Source organism: Lepidochelys kempii, chromosome 7 (assembly GCF_965140265.1).
Source record: "Lepidochelys kempii isolate rLepKem1 chromosome 7, rLepKem1.hap2, whole genome shotgun sequence".
Classification (NCBI taxonomy): domain Eukaryota; kingdom Metazoa; phylum Chordata; order Testudines; family Cheloniidae; genus Lepidochelys; species Lepidochelys kempii.
The window spans coordinates 97425861-97444598 of record NC_133262.1 but is presented as its reverse complement, the minus strand read 5'-3'; the positions used below and the strand labels follow the sequence as shown (position 1 = coordinate 97444598).

Genomic DNA, 18738 nt, shown 5'->3' with positions numbered 1-18738 from the left:
TAAAATCTTGAATATGATGTATAAGGGGAAAATTAAGATAGAGAAAGGAAATTGACTGTTCAGGATCACAGTTGCCGAGGACTGGGGGAGAAGGGAACCTGTACACCTGAATATATCAGAGCAATCTTCTTAATTTAAAGCTGTACTCTGAGGTGACTGTTTTTCACATTGTATAAGTGGGAAAATGACATAATGCATCCCTCCTTCACTTGAAAACAGTATTCACCTGCTAGGATTTTTGTTAGCTCAATTCAGTACTTAGTCGGTGTGCAGTGGGATGGTTCTAAAAGTCCAAAATGGGGAACAGTGGAGGGAGGAAATCTAATGATCTGACCAATACATTCAACTAACAAATGTAAAGTCAGTAAATGTTTGGGAAGCTGGGTTATACAATTGAAATATGTCTCTTTCTACAATGTATCAGGGTGTCAATTCAGTACAAGACTGGTGTTCCACATTCGTGATTATTCTCTTGTATAATTGCTCTCAAAACTCCACGGTCACAAAACTACCAGTAGTGCCTAATGATTCTTTGCTCCACTGTGCTGTTCTCCCTACTACATGTAAGAATCAAAACCAGTTCATGTGTACATGCAGCAATGTTGAATACTGTTCTAAAGCATTCCATCTGTCCTTAGATTAGTATAGTCAAATGAGGGAAACCCTTGTGTCCATATTAGAATTCTGGCACATAGTCAATTTAATCCAACTGACATATTTTGATGTACAGGTAATTTTTTTAAACTGAACTGCATATAAGATAACACTGTATTCTGTAACACAGAAGCACATTTGTGTATACCTGATTACCCTGAAAGCCCAATACAGTAGTCCTTAGATAAAATTCTCATTAACAAGAATGGGAAAGTTGCCTGAGTAAAGACTGCGGAATCTGGACCAAAGTCTTTGTTCAGCTAATGTGTATTTTTTTTTTAGATCCCCATAAGTAATGTATAAAATTCCTACATTTTTATGTCCCTATCAAATTGCAGTCCCCAAATCACATGTAAAGCACAGTACGTTCCACAATACTAATTTCCTAGTGGTACAAATTCATGTTGTATTTTATTACCAGAGACATTTAAAAATGAATAGACATATACAGTAAATCTATCAAACTTTAATTAGGAATAGCCTACTTATAAATCTTTTTCTAAAAGTTATTCTATTCAGACTTATATTTTGTGTATGCATATATAATAGGATATTCTGTGTATGTATAAATACAGTGCAATTGAATTGCCGTCACAAGTGTTACAATATAAATAATCTAAGTGTCTGTTCCAGCAAATAACCTTGTAAGAGCTATTCATGGAAGTATGGTTTTGCAAGATCAGACCCTTGAAATCAAGGGGCTCCTTGTAGGCACAGGGATCTATAGAATCAGTTACAGGATGAGGACCTTATTAAAATCAAGCTCAGCACAAAAATGTTCATTTTGACTCTGAGCCTGATTTGGAAAGATTGCAATATTAGTGTAATAAATTTTTATTCAACAGCAGCTACCTAAAGTAAGGGATATACACTTTTGAGTAGACTTCTTTAGGCGTTAGAATAGGGACATTCAAACTTCGCCCAACTTGATGGGTTTGGAAACTAGCCAAAACCTGAACTCTCACCTAGTTTGTATACAGTGGAGCGGATAATACTGATCCCTTTATAGTGGCTCTGCTGAAATGAAGATGGAGCATTGAATGATTGGACCTGTAGTCTTTGTGTTTTGTGCCTCTGTTTTAAAAGATGCAAGTGGCTTGGCTGCATTTTAGAATACCTTGGACTGTTTTTTGTTTAACCCTCAGCTCAGAGATATGGGAAGGGAGAATTTAAAGTGCCTTCTTGAGAACTACTTAAATTGAGAACTGCCAAAATTCAAGTTCTGAAATGAAACACTTTCTTTTGAACATATCCCAAAATAAAATAAGGAGTGGATCCTATCTGATGTGGGTCAGTGTATTGACAGCAGTGCTGAGCTACTAGTATGTTGCTGAGCATAGTGCTTGTTACCTACAATCCAATAGAGAAGTGTGTGTACAAGCTAGAGGACCAGGAAAAACAGGGTCTAGTATACATCATGAGGTACTGAATGGCTGCTAGGGAGGGTTAATGTATCATGTGAATCTTTCTGAAGCATTTCTGTCAGTGGCTGGCCCTCATGCTGCCCGGGCTCTCAATTTCTTGTGCAGTAGCTCTTAAGCACACTTGAATAAACCGTTACTCATGGCTGGCATTAAGAATAACTGAAAATCCCACAACATACGTAATTTGCATTCACCAAATTGTCCTCATGTACTTATACTGTGGCCGCACCCTGATGCTAGCGGTTCTAACCCCATGTTCTGCCCACTTTCCCCCACAGTCATCAGTGCTCAGTTCATAGCAGGGATCAACATCGTCATTGAACATCCCTTGATTCGAGGATGATCTCTACCACAGATTTACATCTGGGCCCTGAGATGACTCAGGAGTCCAACAGCAGGGATAGAGGTTGCTCATGGGCCCTGAATCAGGAAAACACTTGAGTGCACATTTGGAGTTAAGTACATACTTCAGTGTCTTCCTGAATAGAGGTGCTTTCCTGAACTGGGACCATATTGCTGAGCCGTAAGCACATTCCTCGGCACTATGCTGTATGTAGTCTCCCATCTCATACAGAGAGGTGTCATCCACCTCTGTGGCACCATTTATTCCAACCTCAGCCTGGATCTTACAAAGCACTCTCAGGGGAGGGCAGGGATGTGCATCTGAGGAGGGGGGAATATGGGGAAGTAGACAAGGAGAAATGGTGCCAAGATCCTTATGGAACAGTCTTATAGAATTTTAAAAGGAAGCAACCAATACAGCTCTATAGAAATTACTCTAAAAATCTATGTATGTAGCATAGTTGTAGCTGTGTCAGTTCCAGGATAGTAGAGAGACAAAGTAGGTGAAATAATATATTTTATTGGACCAACTTCTATTGATAAGAGAGACAAGCTTGATAAGAGAGACAGGACAACAGCGGAGAAGCTTGAAGACTGTTAATACGCCCTGAGGCTACTGTCACACTTCCCCAGCCCTTTTCACATTGGGGGAACTTCTAGGGGAGCCAGGGAAAGAGTCCCAGAGCCAGTGAAGACACATGGAGTTGCCATGCAGATGACCCTTGCCTCCTGCACACACAACCCTCCCATGGCATAACCTTAGGAAAGCTCCATAAGTGGCGGTTCCCCTCAAAACCTTTTTCCTACAGGTAAACTCATGGCGTACAAGTGAGGTCCCAAAGGACCAGAGCAGGGCATGCATAGAACTTATTTTTAAAAGGGGGAACAAAGAAGATCTGGAGAATTACAGACTAGTCAACCTAACTTTGATACCTGGAATGATACTGTAATTAATTATTAAATAATCAGTTTATAACACCTAGAGGATAATAGGATGATAAGGAATAGCCAGCATGGATTTGTCAAGAACAAATCATGCCACAGCAACCTAATTTCCTTCTTTGACAGGGTTACGGGCCAAGTGCATGGGGGGCAGAGGAGGAAGCAGTAGACATGATATATCTTGATTTTAGTAAGGCTTTTGACACAAGTGCACAACATTCTCACAACATTCCCACTGGGGAAATGTGGTCTAGATGAAATTACTATTAGTTGGGTGCATAACTGGCTGAAAGACCGTACTCAAAGTGTAAGTATCAATGGTTCACTGTCAAACTGGGAGCACATATCTAGAGTGGTCCTGCAGGCCTCAGTCCTGGGTCTGAAACTATTGAGTAAGTTCATTAATGATTTGGATAATGGAGTGGAGAGTATGCTTAAAAAAACAAAAATTGCAGATGGCACCAAGCTCGGCAAGGTTGTATGCACTTTGGAGGACATGATTAGAATTCAAAATAACTTTGACAAATTTAGAGAATTGGTCACAAATCAATAAGATGACATCAACAAGACAAATGCAAAGTACTACACTTAGAAAGGAAAAAATCAAATGCACAACTACAAAATGGGAGTAACTGGCTAGGTGGTAGTACTGCTGAAAGGATCTGAGGGTTATAATGGATACAAATTGAGTGGTTCATCAATGTGATGCAGTTGTAATAAAGGCTAATAACATTCTGGTTTGTATTAACAGGAGCCATATGTAAGCCATGGGAGATAATTGTCCCATACTGCTCGGCACTGGTGAGGCCTCTACTGGAGTACTGTGTCCAATTCTGGGTGCCACACTTCAGTAAAGATGTGGATAAAATAGAGACAGTCCAGAGGAGAGCAATAAAAATGATAAACGGTTTTGAAAACCTGACGTAAGAGGAAATGTTAGAAACTGACCATGTTTAGTCTTGAGAAAAGAAAACTGATGGGGGACCTTGTAATAGTCTTCAAGTATGTTAAGAGCTGTTGTAGCGATGTGAAGATTCACCGGCACGGCACCTCCTGCTGGTCATCCTGGGAATTAGCTCTTTCCAGCCTTCGGAGCGCCCCCTGTCTGCAGGTGTCTCGCCAGCCGGTGGCCCACATGTCCCTCCCGGACCCCGGTGCCCCTTTATCCTGCAGTACCCCCACACACTGGGTCTCCCCTCCCCAGGGAACCCCCCAACCCTCTAAACCCACCTTGCTTCAGTGGCTACTGCCAGTCATCATCTAGCACCCGCTCACTGGGGCAGAATGCAGTCTGTATGGCCACTCATCAGTGGCAAAGGGGTTGGACCTGCTGCCTTTGCCTAGCCCCTGGGCTGCCTCTCTGCAGCCCCAGTACCTTTTGTAGGCCTTCATCAAGGTCTGCAGCCTGGGGGTTCACCAGGCTGGAGCTCCCCAGTGCCCTTTGCTCTTCCCCAGCACTGCTCCATTTCAGGTACCTTGGTCTCAGGCAGCTAGCCCTTCCCACTCCAGGGCTAGAGTGAGACTCCTTCAGCTTCTGTCCCACAGCCCTCTTATCAGGGCCAGCTGGGCCCTAACTGAGCTGGCCACAGCTGTGGTCAGCTACACCATCAGCTTCCCCTTATTTCTAGCTGCAGCCCTCTCCAGGGCTGCTTTTAACCCCTTTTCTGCGGGAGTGGGGCAGCCGTCATATAAAGACAATGGTGATCAATTGTTCTCCATGTCCACTGAAAGTAGGACAAGAAGTAATGGGCTTAATCCGCAGCAAAGGAGATTTTGGTTAGATATTAGGAAAAACTTTCTAACTATAAGAGTAGTTAAGGGAATAGGCTTTCAAGGGATGTTGTGGAATCTTCATCATTGAAGATTTTGAAAAACATATTGGACAAACACCTATCAGGGATGGTCTAAGTTTATTTGGTCTTGCCACAGTGCAGGAAGTTGGACTGGATGACTTCTTAATGATCCTATTGCCATGGGATTTTGATGGAAGTTGATGATTTGGGCTCAGGTCCGATTTTGGCCTTTAATATGAAATGGCCCAGCTCAGACTGAACTACAGTATTACCACTGCAATACTAATATACAAAAAAAGTGTGGTTAATAAATATTTACATTTAATAGTAACATTACAGGATAAGTTATGAGGGTTTTCCTGTAAAAACGTTGTCACACTTGAGTGCTGGCTACCGTTTTGTGATATTTTCTCTTTTAAGAGGAAGAAATTTAAAGAAGACTCAAAATGTAGAGTAACAGACAATCTTAAAAAAAAACAAAAACAGGAGGACTTGAGGCACCTTAGAGACTAACAAATTTATTTGAGCATAAGCTTTCATGGGCTACAGCCCACTTCATCGGATGCATTGAATGGAACATATAGTAAGAAGATATATATACACATACAGAGAAGGTGGAATTTGCCATACAAACTGTAAGAGGCTAATTAATTAAGATGAGCTATTATCAGCAGGAGAAAAAAAAACCTTTTGTAGTGATAATCAAGATGGCCCATTTAAACAGTTGACAAGAAGGTGTGAGGATACTTAACATGTGGAAATAGATTCAATATGTGTAATGACCCAGCCTGCTGTAAGCAGATTAAATCTGTGTTTGAGAGTTTTATACCTGAGACAGAGAGACCACTATTTCCCCAAGTCTTTATTTGAAGTCATTGGCAGTTTAGTTTGAGAAAGGACTGCAGAATCACTCCTCAAATATTTCCCTCTTGATTGTAAAGCTTATATTTTCCAGAAGTCTTTTAAAGAGTGTGCACTTTACATGAGTTACTATGGCCAGACTTCACATATTTTAATTTTCTAAGGTCGTTTCTGTGTGCTCATCTCCCCTTTTTTTCTTTTTCTTTTTTTTCTTTTTTTTTTTTTTTGTCTGAAACTTCATTTCCCTTTCACAGCTGTGAATTCTCTGGTGGTTGCTGCAGATGGATTTGATAAATGCTGCTAATATCACCTTCTGATCTAACAATGCTCTGACTTTGGTCTGTAGGTCTTGATGAGTAATTGCCGTTGTTCTACTCCAATGACTGAATTAAGTTGCCCTGTTATAAAGGGTTCATACTTCTGTGATTTTAGCCAAGGCAGCTCATAGCAGTGTCCCTGTGGACATTGACCTTTTTCACGGTACCTTTTTACTCTTAAAGTCTAAGCCAGCAAAATTAACATGGTTTCTTTAACTAGCTAAGCTGTGTTAAAATTCTTTGATCATTTTAAATGTTCAAGTGAAATCATTTCTGAATTTAATATTCCATGTAAATACTCTCTTAGGCCAAAATCCTGGTCCCAGTGCACAGCCTGAACTGCTGTAGGGGAGTTCTTTCTTCAGCCAGCACACCAGCTTCAGGAATGAAAGAGCTAATTGCAACCCCTCCACACTCACCTACTGCATCCCCATAAGAGGGAATAGCAAGTGGATTTGCATAGCAAAGGATTCACGAGCCCAGCCCAACCCTATATCTCTGCTGCCCAGTAGTACATGGGAGCACCTGAGCAGGGCTTTGCTGCATACAACTCCTGTGCACATTCCCCAGATTCTGCAACCCACCGTGTGACTGATCCACACTGGTTCCCCTTGAAAAGGCTATAAAGGAGGGGGCAGAGAAAACCCACCTCTCTCCAGGACTCTGAACAAGTATGCCAAGCTTTAACACAGTCACTTTTAACAGCCCTCTTGTACGCCCATGGAAACTGTAGTTCATAGTGGCAACACTCAGAGCTGCAGCAGTGCCACTATAATAAAGTGTGGGAACTCAGCCCTGCCATCATTCTATATACAGAATTCTGATTGAAGTTACTGCAAGTTTTGTATGGAGATCAGTGGTGGGATTAGTAATTGTTCGGGTACGTTGAACATTTGCATATGTCAGTGGTTGAAATGAAGCACCCATTGAATGTTCTATGACGCTTTAGAACTGCACTCATTATCAATAACCTTATTGAATTATAAATGTTATAGGGGCAAATTTTGTCCCTTTCCTTCACAGACACCCCTTTTTTTTTTCACTGTTGAAATATGTCCAACTGTTCTTAAGTTCGAAGAGGCTTCACTATACCCAGTAACCAGAAATAATTTGCTTTAAGCCAATTATTTTTTTACAAATAAGTTATTACAATGTGAATAAAGCTTTTACGGTGGTATTGATCATGATAGTTAAAAAAAGATTAGTCACAAGTTCATGCTGATTAATATTGTCTCATTGTTTCCTTGTACTCCCACCTCCATCCATCTGTCTCTTGTCTTGGGGCTGTTGTACACTACAGAGTTAGGTTGGCTTAACTACATCTCTCAGGACTGTGAAAAAGGTCACGGCCTATGCGATATAATTAAGCCATACTAAATCCTGTTGTAGACAATGCTAGGTCAATGAAAGAATTTTTCTGACAACCTAGCTACCACCTCTAGTAGAGATGGATTTACTATAGTGACAGTAGAACCCGTTCTGCTGCTGTAGTAAGTAACTACGCTAAAGTGTTTCTAGTGTAGACAAGGCCTAATACTTAGAGTGTAAACTCTTTAAGGGGTAGGGATCATCTTTTTGTTCTGTATTTGCACAGTGCCTAGCACAATGGAATCCTGGTCCATAACTCGGGCTCCTAAGCACTGCAATAATGCAAATAATAACAAAATGAAAATCATATGGTTGGTTACATTAGTCATCGTTGAGGCTAATGCGGTTCACCTCCAGATATTTCATGACAAATGTTATATTATTAGCACTTGAGCTGACTGGATTGCGAACTTGTCAGATTTCACTAACTAAGCAAAGTCAGGCTGTGGCCATTTCTAGACTACGTCTGCACTATGAACTACGGATGTAATTCCCAGTTCACACAGCTGTAGTCATGCTGTCCTCTGAGCTAGTATATTAAAAATAGTGGTGTAGCCGTGGAAGCTCGGGCAGTGGCAACGTCAGTATGGGCTAGCCGCACCAAGTACAAACCCACCTGAACTCCATGGGTGCATACTCTGAATGCTAGCCCATGTCACTGCTGCCCATGCTGTCATAGCTACACTAGTATTTTTAGTGTGCTAGCTCAGATGAGAGCTAGCATAAGTATGCCCACGTGAGCTGGGAGTCACACCTGTAACTTGTAGTGTAGACAGAGCCTTAGACTGAAAACCTGAAGGGAAAAGTCAGTAGATAGAGTTCTTTCCTCTAAATCACATTCTAACCATTGTCCCAGTGTGGGATGATTGAGGACTTTATCTTGGTTGTACCATTTTTGGGTAAGACTTAAACTCAAGAACCCGAACACCATGGTCAGTAAAGATCCCCTGGCAATGTTTGCAAAACTAGGAATCTTCTCCTTAGTGTCCTGGCCAAATTCTAACCGGTAATAATATCCATCTCATATAAAGACAGGTTTCAGAGTAACAGCTGTGTTAGTCTGTATTCGCAAAAAGAAAAGGAGTACTTGTGGCACCTTAGAGACTAACCAATTTATTTGAGCATGAGCTTTCGTGAGCTACAGCTCACTTCATCGGATGCATACCGTGGAAACTGCAGCAGACTTTATATATACACAGAGAATATGAAACAATACCTCCTCCCACCCCACTGTCCTGCTGGTAATAGCTTATCTAAAGTGATCATCAGGTTGGGCCATTTCCTGCACAAATCCAGGTTTTCTCACATCCTCCCCACCCCCATACACACACAAACTCACTCTCCTGCTGGTAATAGCTCATCCAAATTACTCTATCATTTATTTGAAAAAATCTCAATTAGTATAGTATAGTATAATGTTTCTGATGTTGTTATACATCTGCCATGTTCTACCTTATAAGTGACTGTATTTCATTATTAAATGAAGTGGTCCACCATGTTAGCAATAGCAGTAAATATTTGTATTATGGTAACACCTCAAGGCCCCCATTAGGATTGCACATTGTGCTGGGCATGGTACAGATACAAAAAGGAGACAATCCCTATTCTGTAGGGTTTCCAGCCTAAAGACACAAATAGACAAAGGGTAAGAAATGTGGCTACAACACGGAAGCAAATGAGTATGGTAAAAAACTGGCGTAGATTTATTAGTTACATTGTGTTTATATAACATGTAATTGAAGCACCTATGTACTTGCAAAAAGGCCCATCAAAAATAATAATAAATTATAAAGGCCCAAATTCTGCAGTCCTTAAATTTTAACTCACTTCCTCACCACTGATGTCAGTGGTAGTTTGCCTGAGTAAGGACTATGTAAAAACCGATTCAGGACCTCAGAATCTTGACTCAAGAAGAAAGCTAAGTGGAAGTACAGCAACTCCAAACAGCAAACTCACATAAATAAATCTATCCGTTCAAAAAAAATGATGTGCTACAATCTGAGTTGAATCTCACACTTATACATCAGTGTATGTACTGTGCGCATACATATGCGTACTGTATATATTCACTGAGGTCCACTCGTATATGTGTGAGTGGACATGAGGCCAGGGAAATACCGGCAGATTATCCATCATGGATGGTTTGTACCATCCAACTTATAGAAACCTTTTGATTAAATAGTCATATGAGACTTTTCAGTGAACGTTGTAGGCAAAATACTCCGTTATGTAACTCCTTTGCTATCAGTGGAGTTATACCAGTGGAGAATTTGCCCCATATCTTTCAACCATATGTATAAAGTATATAAGGTCAAGTTTGTTTGGAATAATGTACCTTACCTATGAAACTCTGGCTTGTCATGCAGTCCCTGTATCAGCTTCCAACTATAACACTTGAAACCCTGTTGTAATTGCTCAAATTACCCCAGCACTCCATATAACACCTAAAAGGCTTGGTTCTCAAGGATGATGTTACAATGAGTAAATTAAATGGGACAATATATTGATTTTCAGGCTTTCAATTGAATTTCTTTGTCATCTTCAAAACATGTAGGATGAACTACAACTATATTTAAACAAAGGTTACTATTACTGCAGTGAAATTATTCACAACACCATTTAATGCACAATATGAAAACAACTATAATCATCCTCAGAATCATTGTGCATAGCAATATAATTGGTTCATCCTTTTAAAATACAGAGATAAATAATTAAAAATAGGGGCCCACTTCCCAATGACATTAAAGGTGCTCAGCACTCAGAGTGTTGTGCCCCTAATTATTATTAATAATAATAATTATTTGTATTACAGTAGAACCTAGAAGCCCCAAGCCTGGGCCAGGACCCCGTTGTTCTAGGCATAGTACAAACACAGAAGAAAAAGATGCCCTGCTCCAAATCTAACCCTTTCTCTTATTGAGTTGAATTTAAGCTATTACAGTGGTTTGCGGTGTTTAACATTTTGTCTGGAATCTGTTGAGCTCTACTGTCTTTCATTAACTGACAGCTTACTCTTTGGGGCAAAGAACTTGGAAAGGGACCAATCTTTTATGTACTTCAAGGAAAACACCACTTACAATAATTTTACTCCTAAAAAATCAGTTATAATTTGCTAAAAATAAAAACACTACAAAATCTGAAATATACACTACATGCATCTGTGTCTGCAGTGGGTACCTGACAAAGAAGAGAGAAGACCAAGTAGAGTTCCCACAAGAAACTCATTAATATATTTAACACACTCTCATCCTCTTCCACCAAACAGGAGTATCCAAAGCAGCTATTTGCTACTGGGGGACACTGCTTGAGCATAAAGGTGTGGATATTGGAGACAGAGTAGAAGAAATGTAGGCTTTCTCTAGTAAGCACCTAGAGAAAAATAAGTAATTTCATTAAATGAATAAATTTGTTTAAACATAATTCAAATACAGAAAGGTTTTACTGTATCCAGAAATAATTCAATGAAGTAAAAATGTGCCTTTTAAACAGTTTTCTTTTGCAGTTGAGCCTTCCCCAGCTGTTCTAAGCAATCTCCAAACATTTCTTAATATTTTAGCAACCAAGTTGTTGCTTTGCATCCCACGACGTTGTCATTAGTTTTTGCTTTTATTGTTAACTTTAAAGGTATATCACTGCTTGTTAAAACTCGGGAGATGCATTGAGCGTCTAGGGTACAATTCATTCTTGTTCCTATCAGTCATCTGTATCACAGCAATGTCAGCAGCTCATCTGCAGTACATAGCCCATAACAAAACAAGCCACCTCCAACAGTACATAAAAACACCAGAGATCTCTTTAGATGTTACTGAGAAGTTGCTCTCACCGATGTGTCTAACCACTTAATCCTCTAGACTTTGGCTTCCAGTCAGTTCCCAAATATTATAACAAAAATAATCTGGATATACAAAGTTTCGAATGTTTGAATCCATATGAGAGGACAATGCAGTTATTTAACATCCTCAGCATTGGTCATTTATTCAGTTTTTGTATTCTTCTGACTTCAAAAAACCCTCTTTCCCCCCTTCCCCCACTGTTATTTTTCCTTATATTATGATTTTATTGGACAAAAGTAGAAAATTAAATTCTGTAAAACATATATTTTTAGAAGGGATTTTCTGGTTACCATTTGGGAGGGGTTTTGGTTGGTTGGCTGGTTTGGTTCTTTAAATTGGATTCAAATTTAGTAATTAGTGTCACTGATGATCTGGCTATTTTGGAGCAAGAAAAACCTGTTAATGTATGTATGCGTGGGTGTGGTTGTGTGTATACTGTACAGATAGATAGATTATAGATATGACACACTGTACATACTTAAATATAGGATTTGATCTTGCAAACATGCATGTTGAGTAATTTTACCCACATACTTATGCCCAGGAAGTCAATGAGACTACCCATATGAGAAAAGTTACTTAAGATCCATAGAGTCAAGAATCAGGGGGTAGCCGTGTTAGTCTGTATCCACAAAAACAACAAGGAGTCCAATGGCACCTTAAAGACTAACAGATTTATTTGGGCATAAGCTTTCGTGGGTAAAAAAACCCATTTATTTGGGCATAAGCTTTCATAGGTAAAAAACCCAGAAGTGGGTCTTTTACCCACGAAAGCTTATGCCCAAATAAATCTGTTAGTCTGTAAGGTGCCACCGAACTCCTTGTTGTTAACATGCATAGAGTTTACAGGTTTAGGCCCCATATTTATGTATGTACTGTAAATTCACACATATACATTTGTAAACATTCTTCCAAAATTCATGTATAAAAATGGATAACTGTGTGCCTCGAGATTTGTCAAAATACTAAACCTTGTACAAAGTATCTCAAAATGGCATTTTTTGTGAAATGTTTCTCAACACACCGTTGTACAAATTGGTGAATAGAAACACGAAAACGTAATGCTTTCATGTCCACATGCGTACATGTAGACAGATACAAAAACAGATTCAAGGCAGCACTGAAGGAAAAAATAGGTGGACCATAGGGAGGTAGCTAATCAGCAATGCAGGTGGTTCAGGTAGCTGCTTTTCACACAGATAATTAATGTGAACAAGTAGCTGCTAATTGCACATTTCAGGAATGATTTATGAGGTGGCAGAGAGGAAAGAGGGACACAATCTAATTTCTTTGGGAACCTCTGCCATTCATACAATGGTATCAGCACAGCTGTGAGATGGGACATGATTAATTATTAGTGAACAGTGGGTAAACACACAGCCATCATAAAGGGTGCTACTTTGATGACAAGATTGTCAAAATAGAAAGTGGCACTTACTCAGGGCGATGGTCAGTAACAGTGCAGATTTTGAGCTTTTTTTACTCACTAATTCACTTGTATGTCAGATTAACACCAAATCTGGTTCTGAAATAAGGTTGTTTATGCCCATCAGAATGGTTATTGGTTTAACACAGACTATTATCATTGACTTCTATTAACAGGTTTGTGTTTATGAACAAAAGACTACAGATATTATTTTCTTTGCTGTGGTCTCAAGGAAAATAAATTTGGCAAGGACTTATATAAACAGTACATTAAACCTAGGCTTATAAATGTGTCTGTTAAATATTATGTAGTGCCTCTGGCACACATACCTCTTTCTGCCGTCTAGCCTATACTGTGCAAAAATAGCTATGCAAAAATATTGCTTGCCTTTGTTTAGGAAGAATGATTTGCACATCCTTGTGTTTGCTGTACCTTCTTATCCGGGTTAAAGATCTCTTATATTGTACGTTTACTGATATATTTTGTGGCTTGATCAGTATATTGATTTGCTAAGCATTTTTAAAGGTGTTAATTAGTTTTATCTCCGAAAAGATTGCTAATGAAATTTGAAAATCTAGACTAATCTTGAAATAGTAAATGTGCATGAGGTAGTTCTGTTTAAAGAGCAAAAGTTACCTGTTTCACTGAGATCATGAAGAAGGATTTTTTTTTGATAGGGTGCCTTTTCATCTTCTGATCAGAACACTGAAGTGTTTTACATTGACCTAGTACTGATATTTCTTCTGTAAGGATGTATGCTCCAAATAAGATATATTACTAAAGTATGTGATCATTAAATCATATAGTAATACCAAAAAAAAAATTAAGTTATTGCAGTTTGATAAAGAAAACAAGTTGTTTTAATTCTATTTTATTTTTTTTTATAGCTTTTAGAATTCGACAAAGAGCTGTCTGTCTTTAAAGACAAATTGTATGAACTGGACATCTCATTTCCACCCAGGTAAGATACATATACAGTCCACTTGTTTAACTTGATGGCTAAAATGTAATTGTTATTAGGGCAAGAAAGAGTGTATATATACATTTTTTTTTCCCGCCATAAAGTTTGACAGCTCTTCCTCTGTATGAAGAGTGACACCTTACAGGTTGCATGCTGCTAATGCTCTACTGTCTGTAAATATCCCATCATCTGGATTCAACTGGTCCCATATTTGTATAGTTGATTTCAGAATACTGTAATAAATTGGAGTGCCTTCTAACGTAGACTTGTGTGTAGAACTTGAGTTTATAGCTATTTTTGTGCACTAAGCCCAAGTAAGCTGTTCAGAAATTTTACCATAACAAAAAATAAATAAATCTTGGCTTCAAACCTTTGAAAAGTACCCCTACATGAGGGGGAATTGCACTAAATAGAAACTGACTTGAACAAAATGTGAAAGTGATTAGTCTGATTTCATTGCTCAGTTAAAAGATAAATATCAGGAAGGATGAAAAGAAATTGAAATAATTTTATAATCTCCAGTATTGTTAGTAAGACTGGTTTTAAATAAATGTGGGGTTTTTAAATAAACGTGATTTTGAAACCTGATCCTGTCCCCTGAACTGAATTTTAACAGTGATTAAACATCAACCATAAAGAAACAAAAACCAAGAATTTTTAAAATGACAGTACTATTCTGGAGAAATCCAAGAAAACTTTGAGCCATTTCTAAATATCTGTGACTCTATTTCAAGAAAGGAGAGCTCAACTCTCACATGTCTAGTGCAGTTGCTTTGAAGTAAGGGAAAATAGTATCACAAAGAAAGCTAGAGCTGAGAAGCAAGAAGTCATAGAGAAGATGCTATAATTTGTATGGGGCAGAGTCCTGTAAAATCAAATAAAGTGTTATTGTATGTGTAACTAGGTTTTTTTCCATTGGGGTAGACACAAAAGTATGATGTTTTGGCACAATCTGAGAAAAAAATTGGAAAGCTTCCCTTTTTGTTATCATAGTCTCGTTACTTCTCACCAGCCAGCTGTGATACTGAGTATATTGATCCCTAGGGACAATGGAAGTATGCATGAAGTGGTTACCACTGCTCTAAATTGTTCTTATTGATTGAGTATGATAACAGAAGACCAGTAGTGTATAAATCTCCAAGTGTATTTCATTAGCTATGTACCTGGTCAGAGAGGGGGAGAGCAGATGGATTTGTTACCAGGATATAGACCACCACGGAATTTCACCAGTATTAGCACTGTCTTGTAAGAAATTGTAGTTGCCTTATTTATTAATGGCAACTATCAGATTAGGCTCAGTTTATGGGATAACATGTTCTAACATACATTGCATTAATGTTCAGGTTTGGCCTCAGTATTTCTGAATATACGAATTATTAATACATATAATTACATATATAGTTTAAAGTCCAGCCACTACCCCCGGTATCAGTGACATAACTGTAGTGCTATGCTACTCCTAGAAAAAAGAGCCTCAAGCCTCCAGGAGCTGGTCATATTGCACGTCATTAGAGGCACAGCTGGTAGAACTGCCTGTTAAGGTTATTTCACACTTCTTAGTATAAGACCCTGTTTTCACTTACATATAACAACATTGCCAAATTTTATCTGTTTGGGCAGATATTTTCCACACTGCATATTTACATCACGCTAAAGTCTTGGGAAAATTTCAGCCAAAATTGTTCAGCCGTTTCCCAGAACAAAGCTAGGGAAAATTGTTGGTTTGCCCATATTAAAAAAATTTTGAGATCGTTTCTAGCACCCCCCTGCTTTGAATCAGGGCCTTGAAATTTGGCAGGGAATAGCCTTTTGTCAGGGATGTGCATTTTACTGTTCCCAAGAAAAACAGCCTAAATTTGGCCAAGTTGTAAGCCTTTGAAAAATCTTGAGTTCACACACTCTCAGTAGAGACTTCTTCAATTTTGGCAGCTAAATTCCCCAAAGATTCCATTTGCATTGGACATGCTCCAGCCCCGGCCTGAGCAGAACTTTCCCTGCAATGGCAGCTCTGGACAACTACTGGCAATTGGTCTGGGGACCTGAACTGAGAACAAGGGTATTGTCTCCTGTGCTGGCAGTGCCCCCTCCCACACCACTGGGCCAGGCTGCATGGAAGAGGAAGCAAACTGATTCACATGCAGAGGTGATTGGGTCAAGGAGTTTAGACGGAGCCTGGGACTAGAAGATGGCAGAGGGGGAGAGGGCAAATGGGAGTTGAAAGAGGAGACTGGGACTGATGTGGCAAGGACCCTGGAAGCTAGAGGCAGAGTGTAGGACTGGGAGCTGGGTATGTGGGGAAACTGGGTCTGGTTGGGAAAGGAGACTAGGTCCGGGAGCTGAAAGAGACTGTGACTGGGTAGGTAAGAACACTGGGACTGGGAGTTGGCAAGAGAAATTTTAAGGGGAGACTAAGATCAAATGAGGATCCTGGGAGAGAATGGTACTAGCTGGGCAAGGAGACCAGGACAGAGAACCATTGGGGTTTCAAGAAGGACATGGTCAGGGAGGGGAAATAGATCTGATAGTTCTGATAAGGAACTGAGATGCAGGGAAAGAACTGGCACTAGCCAGGTGGATAGACTGAGACAAGGATTCAGGGGGTGTGGGGATGGATGCGAATCTTAAAATTGGATGAGGATCCTGGCGAGGAAGATTAGGACTAGAAGCCAGTGGGAATTAAGAACATGAGTGGGGGGTGGGAGAAGGATCAGATGAGAAAGCAGAAGGAGGGAAATTGAAATTGGCTGAGGAAGGAGATCGGGACTAGGGAGGAGATGAGATACGGATTCTGGAGAGATGAGACTAGGACTTAGTGGGCAAGGAGACTCAAACTGCGATGAGAAGCCTGAGAAGTGGAGACTTGGGACTGGAACAAGAAGCCAGGGATGGGGAGGGGACAGGGCAGAAGGAGTCAAGCTTAGCACAGATAGGCAGAAGAGTCTATGCTCACTTGATCATACTCCCCTCCATAGCCTGGAATGGAAGCCAAAATTCCTGAGTCTCACCATTCCTCTGTTGTCAGCAAATATCTGTGAAACACCCTGACAAAGTAACCCATGCCCCTCTAGTGCTAATCCATGTAGCATTTGGCAACGTACTACTGCTGTCAGTTACTCTGTTAGTTCAAATGACAGAGGAAAGTGTAGTGAATCCAAAGGTTCCAACCCTGCTGATGACCCATGCAGGTGTCAATTTGATGCCACATAATGGAATTTTTTTTTTCAGTTTCTTTTTTAAAAAAAACCAAAACCTAGGAAACTATACAGAAAAAACTATGTTAACTAAACATTCTTAAGATTGCAAAGTGAAGTATGCAGAAGTTAGAAAATGTCTGTGCAACCTTAATTCAGCCCCCTTGGGCCAGGGGCGGCTCTACGAATTTTGCTGCCCCAAGCAGTTGCTGCTGAATTGCCACCAGCGGCGGAGCTGCCACCAAATTGCCATCGTGCCCAGAAGAGCGGCAGAGTTGCCGCTCAAAAGCCGCCGCGGGACACGGACTGCAGCCCCATTCTGAATGCCGCCCAAGCACCTACTTGGGAGCCTGGAGCCGGCCCTGCCTTGGGCATATGCATTATGATACAGTCTTTAATTACATGATCACATCCTAGTTTTTCCATAGGATACAGGCCTGATTTAGTGCACAGGATGGACCAGGTCTGAGGAAGAATCAGTATTGTACAGCAAAGGAGATTGTTGTCTGTAGAACCCATGCTTCATGTGTTGTAGCAGTTGGAAAGCGTGTACTGAATGAGCAGAGGATTGCAGAAAGAGAAAGGATGGTCTCGTGATTGAGATAGTTAAATGGTGCGCTGGGCAACTTGATTCTATCGTTGCCTCTGCCATGGTATGCCTCTGTGATACTGTCATTTAAACCAAACTTTTCACAGTTGGTCACTAACTGTGTGTTCTTCATTTTCTGGGTGCCTCATTTGAGAGACGGAGATCTGATTTGAAGAAGTGCTGAGCTCTCAAACCTGCAACTGAAGTCAGTGGGAGCTGTGCTTAGAATATACGAGGTACTATATAATGCTAAATACTCTGAAGAATCAGATTATAGGTTTTTCATTTTGGGCACCCAAAATTAGTGGATTCTTGTAACTTTAATGTCTCTGTGCCTCAACCTTCTCCTTGCAAAATGGGCATAACAATAGCCCCCCCTCATCTCACAGGGGTGTTGTGAAAATAAAATCATGTTTTTATCGTACTCAGATACTATAGTGCTGACCACCATAGGAAAGCCATGAGAAAATTATAATATTCTGTCTTCAGAGCAAGGTATAAATAGTGTGCAGTAAATAAGATTTAGGGCTGTACATTGAACAATGAGAAGAAAACAAAATATTGACTAGTTGCTCATTAAGTGAGTAATGTCCAGTCTGTGCTTGCAGTGAAAAAAATAGTACCTGATCATGTAAATAAAGACTGTATGATAATGCATATGCACAGACAACATTAATTCTGCCATTTTCTAACTTTTGAATGGTTGACTTTGCAACCTTAATAATGTTCTTTTAATGCTTTTATATGTAATATATATTAACCCCGATAGGCAAGGATATATTATCTTGTAGCGAAAAAAATGGTGCTTGAAAATGGTCTGCTGTGAACAGGAGCATTAAGAACATGAAAAAATTATATGCACAAGAATAGGAAGGTGAATGGGTAGCAGCTTGTGTGTGTGTAGTCTGTCGGTTCGACGACGACGTTTTCATGCTATCTCTTTTTGTGGATTCTGGAGTGACCCTGAAGTCCAAAGTTTGACACACATGCTCGTGAGCAGATTGGGCAGACAAAGTCATTGGTGAGCATCTTGG

At 39.9% G+C, this 18738-nt stretch overlaps 1 protein-coding gene across 3 annotated transcripts in view; it reads left to right on the top strand.

Moving 5' to 3' along the window:
- The window catches only part of INPP5A (inositol polyphosphate-5-phosphatase A), a 430024-nt gene that overhangs the window by 378114 nt on the left and 33172 nt on the right, over positions 1-18738 (top strand). For all 3 annotated transcript variants that reach the window (XM_073353963.1, XM_073353965.1, XM_073353964.1), the window contains one exon: positions 13851-13924. In XM_073353963.1, coding sequence (XP_073210064.1) covers positions 13851-13924 — 74 coding nt within the window. The remainder of the gene's footprint in view (positions 1-13850; positions 13925-18738) is intronic.